This window comes from Drosophila persimilis, unplaced genomic scaffold, assembly GCF_003286085.1.
Source record: "Drosophila persimilis strain 14011-0111.01,24,50 unplaced genomic scaffold, DperRS2 tig00000000-arrow-pilon, whole genome shotgun sequence".
NCBI lineage: Eukaryota > Metazoa > Arthropoda > Insecta > Diptera > Drosophilidae > Drosophila > Drosophila persimilis.
The window spans coordinates 5,256,616-5,275,083 of record NW_020825288.1 but is presented as its reverse complement, the minus strand read 5'-3'; the positions used below and the strand labels follow the sequence as shown (position 1 = coordinate 5,275,083).

Genomic DNA, 18,468 nt, shown 5'->3' with positions numbered 1-18,468 from the left:
TTAAACGACTCTCCACCACAATCGCAAGGGAGGTATTTTTACAGCTAATCAGCATGGCGGTGGGGCTTTCGCTTTCGCTTCGATAAGGCAAATTCTATATCTATAGACTGCCGAAAAACTTTGACGTTCGCTGCGAATATTGAGGATTTAAATTCGCGAAATTCGAGCACTCGTAAATTTCGCAAGGCGTTGCATGAATCACTCCCTTATTTAGGTTAGTCATTAACTAAATTTTGCGCATACACAGGAATTTTAGCCATAAATGGGGTTTGTCACCAAGTCAAATGTTTGCCAAAAAAAAAAAAAACAGATAATGGATGCGTTATTTTGGCGAAATAGATATTTAATTAATTTAACGAGACGACGGCTGCACCTCTTCCTGTTGTGTGTTGCGTTTTCCCGTTGGAACAGTGAAAGCTGCCAAAAGAGAAATTCAACGCTCTTTTGAGGAAAACTTTAGTGGCATTCCTGCTTTTTGGGCCTCTACTGTATCTCTCTCAAATCCCCAATCTAAAGCCACAGTTCACTTCGCAGTTTCTTTATTTCTTTGGTTTTATTTTCGAGCTTTTGTGCTGTCAATTGAATTAGCGCGAAATTGTGTGGTCTCCACGCAGCTCCAGCTTCAGCTCGAGGGTTTGTAGATTTCCATCGTACGAGTATCTTTTCTGCCAAATGTTTGCGCTAAAAGATCTACAGAAACAATAATAAAGCAGCACTCGGGCAATAAAAAAGCAAACAAAAACACAAAAATTAAAAATACGAAACAGGGAGAAAAGAACAAGCCTCGTAATACTCGTGATACGTACGTGAGCGGTGTTGGAGTAGAGATAAAGTCGCTCAGAGCTGAGCGGACTTCCCATGACATCATACAATCCACACACCACAAACATCTGGGGACTGGAACGAAGTTTTGGATTGTATTGTTGCCAGCGAGGAAAAACTTCAAAGTCTGTCGCGTCTCAATTTGTCACAGGCAATTGATTGTTATTGATGACGCCATCATTTTCAAACCGAAATCAACACCAAACATCATCTAGTACTTGAGATTTTCCAAGGGGGTCGGGGGATGAGTCAATCAGTAAATATGTCTACAATTTTATTTAATGGATGCCACCCGTTACCCGTTTGACCCAAATTTCGATTGCTTGTTAATTATTTGTTCAAATAAATTTGAAAACTAATTAAGAAATATTTGTGTGGAGAGAACGAAACCCCCCTCGAGTTCTTATCTAGAAAATTCTTGAAAAAAGGCACACAAAAAATGTTGATAAATTAAGCAGAAATTCGGTAGTAAACAAGCTTCCGTTTTGCTCAACATGTTTTGATAATTTAGCGTATCTATAGACCACATAACCGTATTTGCCTAAGGCCAAACTCTCACGCTTTGGAGATGAATCATAGAGCCCCCGAATATCAGCCTGAATTTCCGTTGAATTGTTGCTGAATTGCTCAGAAATGCCGAAGGCCTGTTATTGATCACCAACCCCACCTAGAGGCATGCAGTCAGCACGTACTCATCCGGTGATCATAAGTCATTCTGCAGCAAGCCGTGACATGACGCCATCGAAACGGAGTTGAGACACGTCACCGATCTGGCAGCTAACCCTTGGATTCTGATGCATTCAATGGAAATAGAAATAGCTATAGAAATGATGGAATGCTGGAATAACAAATAAATTTTTGATTAGATTATAAGCGTGATTAGTGGCCTCTACGGCTGCAATCTCTCTCTGCTTTTCTCGGTCATTTATTCAAATTAACCAGAGAAATTCCGAGAGAGATCGAGAGAGAAACACCCGACTCAATTAACCCCAAAACAAGTGACAAAACTACAGAGTCAGTGACAGCCGCAGAGAGCCGCAAATGTGGGGCAAGAAAACAAAGCGAACCCACAACCCACATTGAAAAGATCCCCCAAAATGGATCTTGAAGCGGCTTAAAGTGTCAAGAGGGAGTTGCCAAGACAGGCTCCAACTTTCTAAGCAGATTGCAGTTGAAGCTTAGCCTGCCACATGCCACATGCCGCCCTGCCTGTTGCCCTGACTCTAATTTAATTAGCCACGCAACAGTTAGACGAAGACTTCCCAGTCTGGATGCGAGTGGAAACTGGTTTTTCCGTTGCGGAAAAATCTAGACAGACATTGCACTCCGTCTCTGGTTGGGGCTCTGGCTCTATCGCTGGCTCTGGCTCTGGCTCTGACTCTGACTCTGACTCTGGTATGCGCGTGCCGCTCAAAGAACGTGTCTGGCGGCTGTGACCCAGACCAAAGCCGGTTGAATGCTGGCTGTGGCAGAGCCGGGTCTGTGGCCTCCAGAATCCGAGAAGTTGCAGCCTCAGCAGCCGCAGTGGCTGCGCCCCTCCGGAGTCTTGTTTATCTGAATGTTAAATACTTTTCCACTGCAGTCTGCAGCACTTAACATCATAATAATTCTTGGGGCAATCTGCCGAGCATATAAATCATGTCAAGTCATCATTTGGCATGGCATCGGCCGAGAAGAAGAAGCCGATTGGATACATTGTGGCAACAGGTCGCATCGGACATGGGCGGGGTGGACATATCCGATTGCCGTGGCCTGGGACAATGACAACAAAATGATGATGGATTGTGGCTTCCAATGGCGGAGGATGCTCCGAATAATTTTCTCCATTCGTTTCAACTGTAATTGTGGATTCTCTCATTTCTCTCTCTGGAATATAATCTTTATAAGCACTAGATGATATCATGGTACCATTTAAACGAGATCTTATCGGGCCATATCTTCGCTAGAAAAAGATTAATTCGCTTCCAAGAACTGTTTTCGTTCCCATGATTAATGCTGGAGGCGGCGGGGTCTGCATATATGGATGATATGCAGAGATATTATGGAAGACCCGCACAGAGATTCCACTCAGAAGTTTTCTTCACACTTATGCATATGTATGGCTCTTTGGAGCTGGAGTTGGAGATGGGTTGTCTGCATTCCCTATCGCTGTTATGGAATCTCCTGCCTGCTGCCACACGAACATTAGCATATTTCTTAATAATTTACAGCCCATTTTCGTGTTCGCGCCGTCGTGCCAAAAGCAAACTTTGGGGTTGACAACCAGTTTGGGTAGCACAGAGAGCACAGAGCCACATCCAGAGTTGGAGTCCCCATCTCCGTCTTGGAGATTGGCATGCCAACCGACTGCTGCCTAATTAGCCAAATCATTTCTAGCGATTTATTTATTTATCCATCTTCCATCTGCCGTTTTAATTGTGGCTTTCTTTCGACTCGCCAAATGGAACTGCCAGAGGAGCAGACTCGAATATGGATGGAATGCCATGGAGTGGCATGGAATGGAGTTGTTGCACTCGCCGTCGGTCAATGCTGAATCTTGCCATTCGATGTAATTTTTCATAAATATGTCAACAGGCTGAGCATACAGATTGGCAGGCAGGCATTCAGCTAATTTGTCATTTGTTCGTGCGTAAAAGCGTATTTAAAACCTGGTCAAATGTACACATGACCATGTCTGACAATTTGATGGCTTTTAGGGGCCAGGCCAGCCACCGTTCAAGCAACCCATCCAGCCGGTTTCCTATGTCCAGCAACAAACACAAACTGAACAAAGACAAGTTGCAAATTTAGCTAAAAAAAAAAAAGCTGTTATTGCTTTTGTGGGGAGAGGGTGGTAGAGAGGCGCAGGCGAGTGTATCAGCAATCGTTTAACGGCAACAAAAAAAAAAAAACCCCGAAAGATAAGAGAAGATAAAAATATTCTGGTACTCGAAAAGCTCTCTAAGAAATTGTACACATGTGTTTCAGTTTTGGCTAGATGATACCCTACAAGTGGGAGAGTAAGCAATAATTCATGGGGAAATTGGAGCTGTCATCGTTATACAATAAAGATTATATTGGTTTGATAGGAAGAGCCATGGCTATACATTAGACCAGCGTCAGATAGGGCTTTTTGGGGTGAAAAGCAGTTAACGAGATTCGAATTGATCCGCGAAGTGAGCATCGTCACGCATACTGTGTATTTTGTTTTTGCATTCTCGGTCCTGAGCCTCAGTCTCGGCCTCAACAGTCTACTAGTGCGACCTGGCATGTGTTTTGTTTTTGCATTCTGGGGCATTCGCTTCTTGAAGCAATGGAAGCAAGGACCTGCATTAGACTCTTTGCAACAGAGGCCTACAATTGTACTTAGATACAATATCTTTTATTCCGGGTCCAGTCTGAAAGCATTATTGGATACCTCCAGGTAATCCTACACCCATAGATCGATCACTACACGAATACAATATGTGCTAACCCTTGTGTTCTACACAAAAGCGCTACTTTGGGGGCAAACATAGGGCAAACAGTGTTCCAAATCTAGTGGTAAGTCATTAAAGTACTTGGATTTGTCGTCACTTCTGTTGCCAGCGACTGCCAACAGTGTTTTCTGTGGCCGGCGGCAACTTTCCCCGTGTGTTGGACATGGCATTCCATTCGATTCGATGCCATGGTTCAGTGCGTGGCAAATGCATTCGCGAGTGAGGGTCCAAGGAGGGTCCGAGAGTGCGGACTATGATAGGCAATTAGGCCGATTGATGCTCGGGGATGCGAGGCCTTTCACTTTGCGGTGTTACGGCTATAAAGAAAGAGTCCATTCTTAAGTTGGGCGGCGGTTCAATAAACCCATACGAAAGGCCCGTTTCGTTCCGTTCGACTATTTTGAATTGTTTAGCATGACAAAAGAAGTCGGAGCAGCGATGCTTTTTGGCCAAAGAGTGTCTGACCTTAAACTTGGCCAGACAGCAACCGGCCAGACATGTTGCGTGTGGCGTGCATAAACAGCCCTGAACTTGACCGGCAAAAGGGGAGGAGCAGGAGGTGGAGGCAGTGGTAAAGTGGCTGTAACAGTTAGCGGACATCTTTGTACATAATTGGCAGCTTGTCGAATGGCAACAGGTTTGCAGCAAGAAGCAGCCAGCAAGCAGAAACCAGCAACCAGAACGGCAGGCAGCAAAGTGTTGGCATTGACAGATGCCAGCAGCAATTGCAGTGGCAGCCACAGCGGTTGTTAAGGCAATTAATAGATACATTAGGCTTACGACGGCTTTTGAGCACTGTTAACGGTTGCCGTTCGTCCCGTTCTTCCCGTTTATCCGCCATTCAATCCGATTTAACCACTCCAAACCACTCCATTGCACATTGTTTTCCAGACTCCTCGGACATTGTGGACTGCAAGCTGAAACTGATACTGGGCCTGATATGGACGCTCATTCTCCACTACTCGATATCGATGCCCATGTGGGATGGCGAGGATGAGAAGCAGCTGAACGGCTCCGGACCGACGCCCAAGCAGCGGTAAGTGGAGATCATCCAGTGACTCTGTCGACACTTAATCTTACTCTTGTCGTCCTGTGTGTTGCAGCCTACTGAACTGGATACATGCCAAGATACCCGATTTGCCCATCAATAACTTCACCAATGACTGGACCACTGGCAAGGCGGTGGGCGCTTTGGTTGATGCCTGTGCCCCGGGTCTGTGCCCCGACTGGGAGATGTGGGACTCGAAGGATGCTGTCCAGAATGCATCGGAGGCCATGGGTCTGGCCGACGATTGGTTGAATGTCCGTCAGCTGATCAAGCCCGAGGAGCTGGTCAATCCCAATGTCGATGAGCAGTCCATGATGACGTACTTGTCGCAGTATCCCAACTCTAAGCTGAAGACGGGAGCACCACTGAGGCCCAAGACGAACCCCAACAGGTGAGTGGGGCATGTCTCTAATTGAATATACATACATATATCTGTCTCTTGTTGTAATACTCTCTCTCCCCCTCTCTCTGTCTCAATTGTATTTCAATTTGAAGTTGTATTTCCCTTCGGCTTATGCATTTATTCCGATTCTAATCTAATCTCGATTTTCAAACACTCTTCTCTGTCTTTCTTCTTTTCTCTCTCTCTCTTTCTCTTTTTTTGGGCAACCTTTTAATGTATTTTTTGGATATTGTTCTTGTTCTCCCTTCCCTATATATATCTGTGTATATATCTACTACTCGTACCTTGTATTTTTATTAAAATGCCTCAAAAAATGCAAAACTCAGCATTCCTCCGCCGCGGTAAGTTTTCGGCATGCCCTCTCCCCCTCTCTTCTCGTTCCGTTTCGGCCTTCTTCTTTTGGCCCCAACGTTCTTTCTCGTTCCGTTTTTGGTTTTTCATTCGCCGGCTTCCTTTTTTCTGTTTTTCTTTTTTTTTTTTAATTTTTGCTTTCGATGATTTCTGTTTTTGATTTTGATTTAAATGTTCTGCTGGCAGTTTGTCTTATTTTCGGTTACTTCTGTTGCTGTTGCCGTTGCCGGCTCTGAGCTCTAGCCTTGAGCGATGCGTATCTAATGGATACTTCAACGCTGGCTGACAGGCAGGCTGCCTGCTACCCGCTGACTGCTGACTGCTGCTTTCCTGTTTGTTCTTGTTCTTGCTCGCGCTCGCGCTCGCTCTCGCTGGCGGCTTTTGTTGGCTTCAATTAGCGCTCACTAAACGCATATTTCTTGGCCAAAGCGGATATAATTTCAGATTGGATTTGCTGCTCTGTTAACTGAAACCGCCTGAACCGTCCATCACATGTTCTTGATTTGCTTCAATTGCAACGAATTCTAGTAGGCTATATCCACGGTTGCCACATTAGACGATTTTTCGTCAAAAACTGGTGTTTTTGTTGGCTTTTTTTTGATTGAAATTGTAATTTTTTTTATCAGATTGAGACCGTATTGGAGAAAGCAGGCAATATATGTACGTGCACTATTTGTGTGGCAACCGTGGCTTTATCTACATATGTTAAAGATCTGTAAAATGGTACAAATTAAGCTATAACCTTTATTTTCTTTAATTGCTTAATAATCATGGGATACCAGATTTATATAACGTTTTTTCCTAGCATTTTATATTTGAACATTCAAATTTCTCTTCTATCGATCGAAATTATCGGAGTAGTTTAAAATCAATCGAAATCGTGTAGCCTACATGTAAATATATTTACTACACGACATCTTCATATTAATTTTTTTTACATACATGTCATGTTGTAGAAAATGTACATTCTACATTCGATATTCTTAGTACCACAAATGACCGCTGTGATCCGTGAAGACGCCACTGCAGTCTATCGAGATTCAAAAAATTTCAAATTTCTTTGCGCTATCTTGCTGCTATTGTTGCTAAAAATAGTTAGTTTTTGTATTATTTATGGATCCAGCTTATTGTAAATAGCAGTGTGATTGCCATTGTGATAATGAAGCTAATTAGAGTCGCCGCATGAAAAAACTCTGCTCTGGGCTGTCTGCGAGAATTAAATGTTTTATCCTCTTTGTATCATAATTGGCTGCATAAAGCTTAACGTTTTGCTGTCCTGTCCTCTAAATGATTCTTATCCGCTTCTCCTTTTCACAGAGTGCGTGCCTATGGTCCTGGAATTGAGCCAATTGGTCCTGTGGTTGGTGCCCCAGCCAATTTCACAGTGGAAACCTTCTCCGCTGGCAAGGGTAAGGAATCTTGTGAATGTGGATACCAAAGATCCCTCCACTTACTCTCATATTGTATTTCCGCAGGTGCTGTCGATGTGGACATCGAGGGGCCCAACGGAGAGATCGAAAAGGCCGATGTGCGCTTCAACAATGACAAGAATCTCACATACACGGTCTCGTACATACCCAAGGCCGAGGGACCGCACAAGGTGACCGTTCAGTTCTCTGGCCGCGACATACCCAAGTCTCCGTTCCCCGTAAAGGTGGAGGGACATGCCGGCGATGCTTCAAAGGTGAAGGTAACTGGCCCCGGTATCCAGCCCACGGGAGTGACCATCAAGAAGCCCACATTCTTCGACATCCTCGCCAAGGACGCGGGTCGCGGCGTGCCCGAGGTGATCATCATCGATCCGGCCAACCACAAGACCTCGGTGGCAGCCAAGGTGCGCCAGTTGGAGAACGATACTTGGCGCTGCGAATACGTGACGGCCCTGCAGGGCCTGCACTCCATCAATGTGTTCTATGCGGGCACTGCTATCCCGAACAGTCCGTTCCCCGTGAAGGTGGCGCCGCTGTCGGACGCCCGCAAGGTGCGCGCCTCCGGACGCGGCCTCCAGGCCACGGGCGTGCGTGTTGGGGACGATGCCGACTTCAAAATCCACACCGAGGGAGCCGGCGAGGGTGTGCCCGAGGTGCGCGTCATTGGGCCCGGGGGCATGAACCAGAACGTCATGCAATCAAAGGTCGATGGCAACACCTACGACTGCCACTACTACCCCACCAAGGAGGGGCGGTACGTGATCATGGTGACCTTTGCCGGGCAGGAAGTGCCCAAGTCCCCGTTCGAGGTGAAGGTCGGGCCCAAGAAGGAGTCCTCCATTGTGGCCTATGGGCCGGGACTGAGCAGTGGCGTCATTGGCTATCCGGCCGCCTTTGTGGTGGAGACCAATGGCGAGACGGGCGCCCTCGGATTCACTGTGGCCGGCCCCTCGCAGGCGGAGATCGAGTGCCACGACAATGGCGATGGCTCCGCACTCGTCAAGTATCATCCGACTGCCGTGGGCGAGTATGCCGTCCACATCCTGTGCGACAACGAGGACATACCCAAGTCGCCGTTCATTGCCCAGATCCTGCCACGCACCGACTTCCATCCGGAGCTGGTGAAGGCCTCGGGGCCGGGCCTCGAGAAGAATGGCGTGACCATCAGCCAGCCGACCAGCTTCGATGTGGACACGAGCCTGGCGGGCAATGCTCCCTTGGACGTTGTCGTGCAGGATGTCTACGGCACAAAGTTGCCCGTGCAGTTGGCCAGCAATCCCGATGGCAGCAAGAAGGCCACCTACACGCCCATCTCGGGGGTGCCACACACCGTGGAAGGTGGGTCACAGCTCAACCATTCGCTCTCTCTATTTCCTTATTGATGAAATTTTTTTTGATTTTCCAGTCAACTATGGAGGCGTTTCCACGCCCAACTCCCCGCATCGTGTGTACGTGGGCGTCCCTGTGGATGCTGCCAAGGTGCAGGCATTTGGTCCCTGGCTGCAGCCAGGAGTGCGTCCCAATGTCCCCACCCACTTCAATGTGGATGCCCGGGAGGCGGGTGAGGCCGAGCTGAAGGTGAAGATCATCCATGAGGAGACCAAGATCGAGGTGCCCTGCAGGATCATCGATAACGAGGACAGCACCTACTCGGTGGAGGTTATGCCGCCAGCCAAGGGAGCCTACACTACGACCATGACATACGGGGGCCAGCGCGTGCCCCTCGGCCAGAAGGTGGTCGTGGAACAGACAGTGGATGTGTCCAAGATCAAGGTGGACGGACTCGAGCCCAGTAAGTAGCCATCCCTATTCCCTCTGTGACTCTTTTCTATATACAAGTGTCCGTCGTGAGTGCCTCATGGTCTAAGTCCAAGTCATTTCATTCGTCCCCCACAAAAGCCGCGCCCCTGAACAGTTTGCAGCAGTTCCGCATCATCACCCACGGGCTGCCCAAGGCGGATCTGGCGGTGACCATCACCAGCCCCTCGGGGAATCGGGTCAAGGCCCACATAATACCCACAGCCGAGGGATTTCTGGTAAACTTTACGCCCACCCAGCTGGGGGAGTATCTGTTAAGCATTTGCTTTGGCGGCACACCCATTACGCCGCGTCCATTCCGGCTGCAGTGCCTCACGGGCAGCGATTCCAACAAAGTGCAGGCCTTTGGCCCGGGTCTAGAGCGCGGCATTGTGGGTCAGCCGGCGGAGTTCATGATCGATACGCGCGGTGCCGGCCAAGGAGGTCTGGGCGTGACCGTTGAGGGTCCCTGCGAGGCGGCCATAAACTGCCGTGACAATGGAGACGGCACCTGCAATGTGGCCTACCTGCCCACCGAATCCGGGGACTATACCGTCAACATAACGTTCAATGATCGGCACATCAATGGATCGCCATTCCAGCCGATGATTGTGCCCGTGCCGAATCTGAAGAATACAAGAGTGAGCGGCATCGGCATCCAGCCGCATGGTAGGCTATGAAGAGGAGTTCCAGTTGCAGTTCCGAGTGTTGCCGCCGCCAATCTAATCCTCCAATCTAAAGCCTCTACTACCCAGCAATCGCCAAGCCTCGCCTCCGCCCGTTTTGCATTACTGTTGTCCTTATTGATTGTTTGTTTTCTCTTTTTTTTGTAATAACTAAACGCATTTGATACACTAATTGCATCGTAATCTTGTTGATGTTGTGCCTTGATGTTGGATACCAATGCCTCCCACTGCTGCCCCTCGCTAATCCTTAATTCTGTATTCCGATCAGGTGTCATCATGAATGCCGCCACAGACTTTATGGTGGACATGAGCAAGGTGGGCAGCAACATTGACTCTGGAAAGCTGTCCTGCGCCATTTTCGATCCCATGGGCCATGTGCTGCCGAGCAAGATCGTCCAGGGACCCACCGACGACATCTTCCGCATCATGTACACGCCCTTCGAGGCTGGTCGCCACACCATTGAGCTGATGTACGACAACATACCAGTGCCGGGCTCCCCCTTCGTGGTGAATGTGAAGAGCGGCTGTGATCCGGCGCGCTGCAAGGCCTACGGCCCGGGTTTGGAGAAGGGTCTGACCAACCAGAAGAACAAGTTCACCGTGGAGACCAAGGGCGCCGGCAACGGCGGCCTGTCGCTGGCCATTGAGGGGCCCTCCGAGGCAAAGATGACCTGCACGGACAATCGCGACGGCAGCTGCGATGTGGACTACTTGGCCACCGATCCGGGGGAGTACGACATCACCATTCGATTTGCGGACAAGCACATACCCGGCTCGCCGTTCCGCGTGCTCGTCGAGGAGACCGTCGATCCCAGCAAGGTGAAGGTGTACGGGCCGGGCATCGAGCACGGCCAGGTGCGCGAGAGTGTGCCGACCTTCTTCAATGTGGATGTGGGCGAGGCTGGTCCTGGCCGCATCGCCGTCAAGCTGACCAACTCCGAGGGCATACCCGTTGACAATCTGCGCGTCGAGGACAAGGGCAATTGCATTTACGCGGTCCACTATGTCCCGCCAAAGGCGGGCTCTGTGCTCACGTGCCAGGTGAAGTTCTCCGAGGTGGAGGTGCCATGCAGGTGAGTCCATCATGATCCCTGCCTCGTACCCCATCCCCATCTCAATCTTCCATCTCCACTCAGTCCATTTGTGATGACAGTCTTCCCCAAGTCGGAGGCCACCAAGGTCAAGGTGAAGGGTGTCAATGAGAAGAAGAAGACACCCGCCTCGCTGCCCGCCGAATTCGAGATCGACACAAAGCAGGCCGGCCAGGCGGACATCAATGTGGCCATCAAGAATCCCAAGGGCAAGCCCATGCAGCCACGCCTGGAGGAGGTGGCCACTGGCACCTATGTGGTGTCGTTTGTGCCCGACGAATGCGGCACCTATCAGTGCAGCATCAAGTACGGCGACAAGGAGATCGAGGGCTCGCCCTTCAAACTCGAAGCATTCCCCACCGGCGAGGCCAAGAAGTGCAAGCTGGTGGAGCAGGCGCCCAAGATACAGCCCTCGGGCAGTCAGTCGCACCTGAAGGTGGATGCACGGGAGGCCGGCAATGGGGCCGTCACCTGTAAGATCACCAACAAGGAGGGCAGGTAAGAAGAATCCCCCACCCCACCTCTACGAGCCTAAGTTCTTTAACACATTCGATTGGATTATTTCGATTTAGCGAAATCGTGGGCATTGATGTGGTCGAGAAGGACGGCTTCTTCGATATACTGTACGCCCTGAACGATCCCGGGGACTACGACATCAATGTGAAGTTCGGCGGCAAAGACATACCCAACGGCAGCTTCTCCATCAAGGTAGCCTGAACATCAAAACATCATTTAAAACACTCTAAAACCAGACACAGTCAAAGCCAGAGCCAGATCTAGTCAAGCTGGGAACTGTTGAAAATTAGCAATTATTATAAAGTTTATCTATATATCGTCGAATCGTTTCTCTAGTCACATATACTCGTAGATCTATAGATACAATACGTCATCAATGTATACATAATGTCCTAGTCATTTTTTTGTGTTTGTGTGTTCGTGCATCCCCCGCCCCACACCACACCCCCAAGCAAATTGTTTGGATATATATTTGTTAAAAATTCCCTCAAACAGAAAGAAAAGAAAAACACGCAAACAATTTTTACATACGATTAAGAGAGCTCAAGCCCAGGCAAAGAGAGGAAAACAAAGAGTACGATTTAAGTGCAACATTGTAAAACATGACAACAACAAATAAAAAATAGAAAACAAACAAAAAAAAACCTAAAAGAAAATAGTAGAATACAAAATTTAAAAACAAAAAAAGAAATCTCTTCGCAAAGAAATTCTAAAATTAATTGCATGAAAATTATTTCGTTCTCAAAATTATTTCTGCTATGCTAAATTGCAAATTGCGCTTTGTTTTACATATTATGCATTTAATGAACAAATTATTCAATTCAATTGTTTAATGCTTCTTTTGTTTGTCAGCCAGCCAGCCCTTAGTCTATGTAAGTTGTTTGTGTGTGACTGATTGATTGACTGTGTAATTGTATTTTGTAATTGACTATTGAATGCACTTAACACGAGAAAAAAAAACAAAACAGTTCCAGACAAAAATACTGAATACTCGTAGAACCACTCGCTTGAGCACCACATATTTTGCAAAAAAGTATTAATTAATCTTTGAATAATTGCTAATTTAACAACAATTTTCCTAACCCCACTTGCAGCATATACTTTGCACTTGCTTAAAAAATTGTATCTTTCAGCGTGGGAGGGAAATAGGAAACGGGGAGCGGGCAACGGGGGATTGTAAGTATGTAGAGTGTCGAGTCCATTCACGTGTCGCTCATGTTGACAGGTTGAGAAATGAAACCTCATAAATACATAGCCAGAATCATGGGACCTGACAGGGCCCAACAACAATGCACATCATTGGGGATTGGATTGAAAGAGTCGGCCAGAGTCGAGCCGACACTTTCGGGCATATTGCCCAAAATGAAATACATTTCCTGTGGTCGAACCCAAAGATTAATTGAGTTGTCTGTTGTTTTCGCGCAAAATTTATGTTTAACAGATATGCACAATTAGCCGGCTGTAAAATTAATTTTGTCCACATTTTCCCCCACTTTGTTAAGGGAGAGACTGACAGCAGCAACTTCATTATCTACGTGATCCGACGCACGCCACACCGTGCCGAAGAAAAACCCCAAATGCTATTTATGGCACCTCTCCTCTCAAGACATATCGAAGTTGAATGAAAGCAGACAAGCTCTTTTTAAACATTAAAAATAGAACATAAATTAACACGTTGTTTAGGCCAAAAAAGAAGAAACATTAATTGAATTATGAAATCCGCACGGACAACCAAATGAGGGGAGTCCATTCCAATGGAGGAATTTCGACATAACATTTTGAATTTAAGTATATAAAATATATACAAAAAGTATCACACGCGTAGCCAGAGGATTGACAAAGAGGGGAACATTTACCATTCAAAAAAGAGAAATCCTGGACTGCATTACAAACTCGTAGGGAAATGTCATCCATACATATATTTATAAAGGATGGGCAGGCTTAAGAACGAAAGGATCTCCTAATATCTGTCATTTCATTCCGCTCCCAGAAGGTTTCACAAGTCTACCATTTTGGGAACCAATAGTTTAGATATAGCGTATAGCCGAAAATTGAAAAACATTAACACTTGACACATGAAATTACCCCAACAAACACGCTTCCGTCTACGCCACTGTTGTTTATAGAGGAGGGGCCATGATGACAACCCATTCTGATTCAGCATGTTCCGTGTGGCTGTTCTTTCCGCAGGTTGCAACAAAATCACGTATACGCCACGCCGTATTGCACGGCGAGTGCATATGAAAATGAATTTGTGCTGCGGCCAACACACAAAATTCGCAAGTAATTAAAATAAGAAAACGAAATTATAATGAATATGGCGCAAAGTGGGACTGTGCTGATTTCTGCTGCCATAAAGACGGGGCAAGAAGAAGACGAGACTAGTCAAGACGGGCGGTGCCACTAGTAGTGCCACCAGCTAGCCGATCCACCGATTGTTAGTCAGAGATTGTCCTGTATTCGTCGTCGACGTGTGATCGTTCCGCAGCGGCAACTGGAAGGTGCAGAAAACGGTGCAAAAGATTTCGATTTGATTGTGACTACAGTCTCTAGGGGGCATCTAGGGATATTCCACAGGCGTGTGTGTGTGCCACATACTTGGACGAGTAGATACTATGCGGATAGAGGAAAATACTATACGCAGAAGACGAAGGAACAACTGTCGCCGCCCGCTGGCGATTCGATTCGATTCGATTTTCCTTGCTGGTCTATTGATTGGCCGTGCATTGGCGTACTTTCTTATTAATAGCCCAAATATTTTATAGCGATTTGTATCTTTGACTTTTTCCGATTTGGCCACGGATACCAGGCCAGCACGAAATGATTTCGATATACAAATACCCATATGTACATACTCGTATATAAATATGTACGTATTGGCTGGCATTCGTTATTGAGTGCTTATGTAACAGCTGCAATTGTGGAAATTCTTTTGCACAATCGTGTCCGCATCAATCAATTCCACTTCCTCTCCAATCATTGAGTGCCAGGAGTGTATTGTGTTCCATAGTTTCACACCTTCAAGTTTTCCTATATCAATCAGTGGCCCCGAGTATTAATAATAAGCAGACCAGGCGCGGCAGTTCCTCAACATTTGTTCACATCTCTTCACAAGACAAGTGCAAAGTATGCCAGTATGATGGGCTCTCCAAGTAGCCCCGATCCAGCCGAGTGCCAACTAATCAACTTTCGGCTGTTCGACTGCTCGACTGTTCGGCTGGGAGTGTGTGTTGTTTTATTTGTTCTGGATTTTCCCCAGTGAAATATTTTTGTGCCTTCCTAATTTTCAATTTATTTCCATTGACCTCAGGCTGTCGAAAGCATCGAGGAATATTCGCACAGCGAATACATCGAGGAGCACACAACCAAAGTGGTTCAGAAAACAACTCAAGTAAGTGGATTGGAAAAACGTACTACACAGTAACTTTTAATTTAAATTTAACTTTAAAAAAATTATACAAAAATAGTTTTTTTATGAAAATAACAAAAATAATGAACATCTAGAATAGAGAATATATTTTTGAAGATTATTTTTCCACCGAATAAATTTAAAAAATTATAATGTTTGTATGTTAAACTAAAAAAAACATCTAAAAACATAACTTAGTTTTTCACGTTTTTAAGGTTTTTTATTCTATTTTTTTTTTTAACAAAATTGTAGAAATTTTTTTTTTTTTTGCTTTTCTGATATTTGAAAATATTTTAAAATTTAAACACAGACAGGTTATATTTAAACTAGTTAAAACAATTTAAAATTGTGCCTTTCAACTGCTAATATTTCAAACACAACGAAAAGGTGAAAATTATTTCAAGAAACGATAGGGATATTTTAAAAAATATTTTCGAACATAATTCCATATTGAAATTTTTTTTCCAGAGTGAACTTGTCAACGGAAAATCCGAGACCTCCTACCGAAGTGTTGCCTTTGAGAAATTGCCACTACCCACAACAGGCGGCAACGTCACAGGTGCGTACAGTCCCCACAGTTCCCCAAACATAACAAAGAAAATACTGTAGACTTGGGTCGACTGTGGTGCAGAGTCGTATAAAAATACAAAACAGAAACAAGATCAAATCGTGAGAAAAGTAAATTGTTTGTGAAAGGCGCACAAGAAACGCACAAGCATACGTCGCCATGCTTGTGCGTTTCTTGTGCATATATTTTAAACTAGATTAATTAATTAAACTAGAATCTACTCGCAAAGCAGTTTATTTGTTTAATCTAAAAAACATTTATGCGCCATTAAAGCGGGCTGCTCATATCTCTAATAATTGCAAAATGTAGCTCACCAAAAAACTGAATGATGACAGGGGCGGGCGGCTATTGTCAGACCAAAATATTTGGGACCAGCCAAGGTGTCGTAAATCTCTAAAATTTATACACAGAAATATACATAAATACCAGAATATATCTGTGCATTTTCCATCGAAATGTTGTGCTCGGGGCGGCGCCGCATTTAGATGAGACACAATGGACAAGTGGCAACGCCCCCCGGACAGAGGCCAGAACGGATGACGGGTCGGGCCGGAGACGGCTAGCTCACTGACTGACTGTCGGACTGACTGACGGGTTATCAGGCTAAACGTTGACAGGCGACAACTTAATTAGACAATGCGCCTGTGGCGACAGTTTGGGGGGTCTCGCCCTCATATTTTGGCTGCAATTTGTGCATGCGATATTTTCACTTGATTTCTTGGCGGGGCTTTCTTTTGTTTTCCATTCCGCGGCGTTCATTGACTGCGGCCGCACACTCGTGACTCGTGGAACAATAATTGGGTATTTAACATGCATATATGTATGGCCTGTAATTACCTAAATTTATTTGGCCATGTTTGGGGCTGAGGAGCGATTTACGGGTTGCAAAGTGTCCGACCACAATTTAATGAACATTTCCCGAATGATTAATGTGCGATTTCCACTCTCTGGCTGCAAATCAATGAACAGCATTCTGCTGTTTATACTCTGCACTGAGTAGCGTAGACATTTGTTCGATTTTTCACGCTTCCATGCAATATTCAAACATTTTCGTCGCATGGCTAGGCCGAGTGGACGGCCCGGAGGCACTCGGAGGAGAGACCTGGCTCCTGTTGGCCTGGCCGAGACATCATCATTAAGATCAGAAGGCGCGCCACGTTTCATTTGGTGGCACTCGGATCTATGATCTTCTCAATGGATCTGAGTCAAGTGTCCGCCCATCACACTGGTAGTTGTGGGAGGAGCTGTGGCGCTGCACTGCGATGCGTTGCGGTGTGGCTTTGGTCTTGGTTTTGGTTCAGTGTCGCGCTCCATTTGCTTTGAAGATGGTTTATTGTAAATGATTCGTTTTGGCCAAACGACATAGATTTGTTGCGCATTTGTTGCATTGATTTTTCATTGCCCCGTCAAACGAGGGAGCCACAAACTATATATAATAATTGCCAGCTATAGACAAAAAACACAATATGTTGGTGGATTTGTATGGAGTCGTATTTCGAGATGCTAGAGAAAGTTAATACATAGTTCTTGTTAAGGGGGTTCATATTTAATCCTGTTAAAATATACATTCGAACTAAATTCTTTATGGTCATTTTTTAATAGAAGATCTTCATTTGGGCACAGCTATTATAAAGGCTTAACAAAAAGAATACTTCGTAATCTAATATAAATATAATTCAGGACTGTGGACTATCCCGCAAGGTTGGGATTCATCTTTAAGATTCGAATCTTGTTTACGACACATAATATCTATAGTAATGCTAAGCAATCGACTCATTCATACGCCTGGCACGAATTCCAGGTTGTAGGTCGTCCCCTGAGAGCTCTCAATAGGTAACCCTTAGTTTTCTGAGAATTATTATCACCTTAAGAACGCTGCCTTTGTGCTTGTAGAAAAGCTAGAGACCTTTTGCTTGCCTATCAAAAACAAAATTAATTTCCACTTAAATATTTGCATTTTCTCATGTACATTTGGATTTGTCATGAATCGATCGATCTGTGTGATTCATAGAAGAGATCCCAGATCCCATTCGATTGCTAGAGAGCGGTGTCGCATCCATTGGGGCACACGATTCACATTCTCAATGGCAGCAAATTGATTTCCAATTGCCAGAATTCATTGCATAAGTACATTTTTTGGGGGGAAAAAGTGCGTTGTGGACACAATATTTTCCAACCTAGCAACTCTGGGGAAATCGATTAAAATGATATAATACAGATATAGATATAGATACATGTGGATATAGATATAGTATGTAGGAACAAAATGATTAAAACATTTTTGGCATACCAGCGCAGACTGTATTTGTGTTCTATCGGTTTTATGGTCGAATATCTGTGCTTTCACGCCAATAAAATAAAATATAGAATTATCTATATGTTTGTTCGTTTTATTTTTAAACATTTTCGCCGTCTCTTTAATGGTAAAATATTAATAAATTCCCTGTCATTTTTGCTGCAATAAGTAATAAATTTGTGACTGCCCTGACGATCATTCTACGCACACATGGAATCTCAATCTCCCCGGCAAAGAATCTCTAAATCTCAGAATCTCTATCTATGTGTAATATGCTTTTGACCCGAAGTCCGATTTGCACCTTTCGTTGTTCGAAAAATTCGAAATGGCAACTGTTTGAATCTCATACCAATACCAGTATGCGGTTTATGTTATTGCCAGTATATAGAAATTATATGCATACATACCAGAGACACACTCACACAGTGACAACCTCTTGGCGGGGGAATCATAGATTCGGTCCGCACAGCAAATATTTCCAATTTTCCATCTTTTTATCTTTTATATGCCGTTCATTGGCTCGGGGCTAGCCTTATGATGGCGGCCATACTTTCGAGAATCCACCACTGTGTCTGAGAGTGTATGTGTGCTGC

The 18,468-nt window shown here is 45.4% G+C and overlaps 1 protein-coding gene across 8 annotated transcripts in view; it reads left to right on the top strand.

Moving 5' to 3' along the window:
* Positions 1-18,468, top strand: part of LOC6598760 (filamin-A) — a 40,819-nt gene that overhangs the window by 14,450 nt on the left and 7,901 nt on the right. For 3 of the 8 annotated variants that reach the window (XM_026984378.1, XM_026984379.1, XM_026984376.1), the window contains exons 3-14: positions 5,172-5,316; positions 5,384-5,719; positions 6,058-6,072; positions 7,400-7,491; positions 7,558-8,850; positions 8,918-9,304; positions 9,412-9,978; positions 10,264-11,068; positions 11,132-11,584; positions 11,659-11,794; positions 14,913-14,993; positions 15,480-15,570. In XM_026984378.1, coding sequence (XP_026840179.1) covers positions 5,172-5,316; positions 5,384-5,719; positions 6,058-6,072; positions 7,400-7,491; positions 7,558-8,850; positions 8,918-9,304; positions 9,412-9,978; positions 10,264-11,068; positions 11,132-11,584; positions 11,659-11,794; positions 14,913-14,993; positions 15,480-15,570 — 4,401 coding nt within the window. The remainder of the gene's footprint in view (positions 1-5,171; positions 5,317-5,383; positions 5,720-6,057; positions 6,073-7,399; positions 7,492-7,557; positions 8,851-8,917; positions 9,305-9,411; positions 9,979-10,263; positions 11,069-11,131; positions 11,585-11,658; positions 11,795-14,912; positions 14,994-15,479; positions 15,571-18,468) is intronic. The other 5 variants (XM_026984380.1, XM_026984377.1, XM_026984383.1 and 2 more) reach the window with 3 other exon arrangements.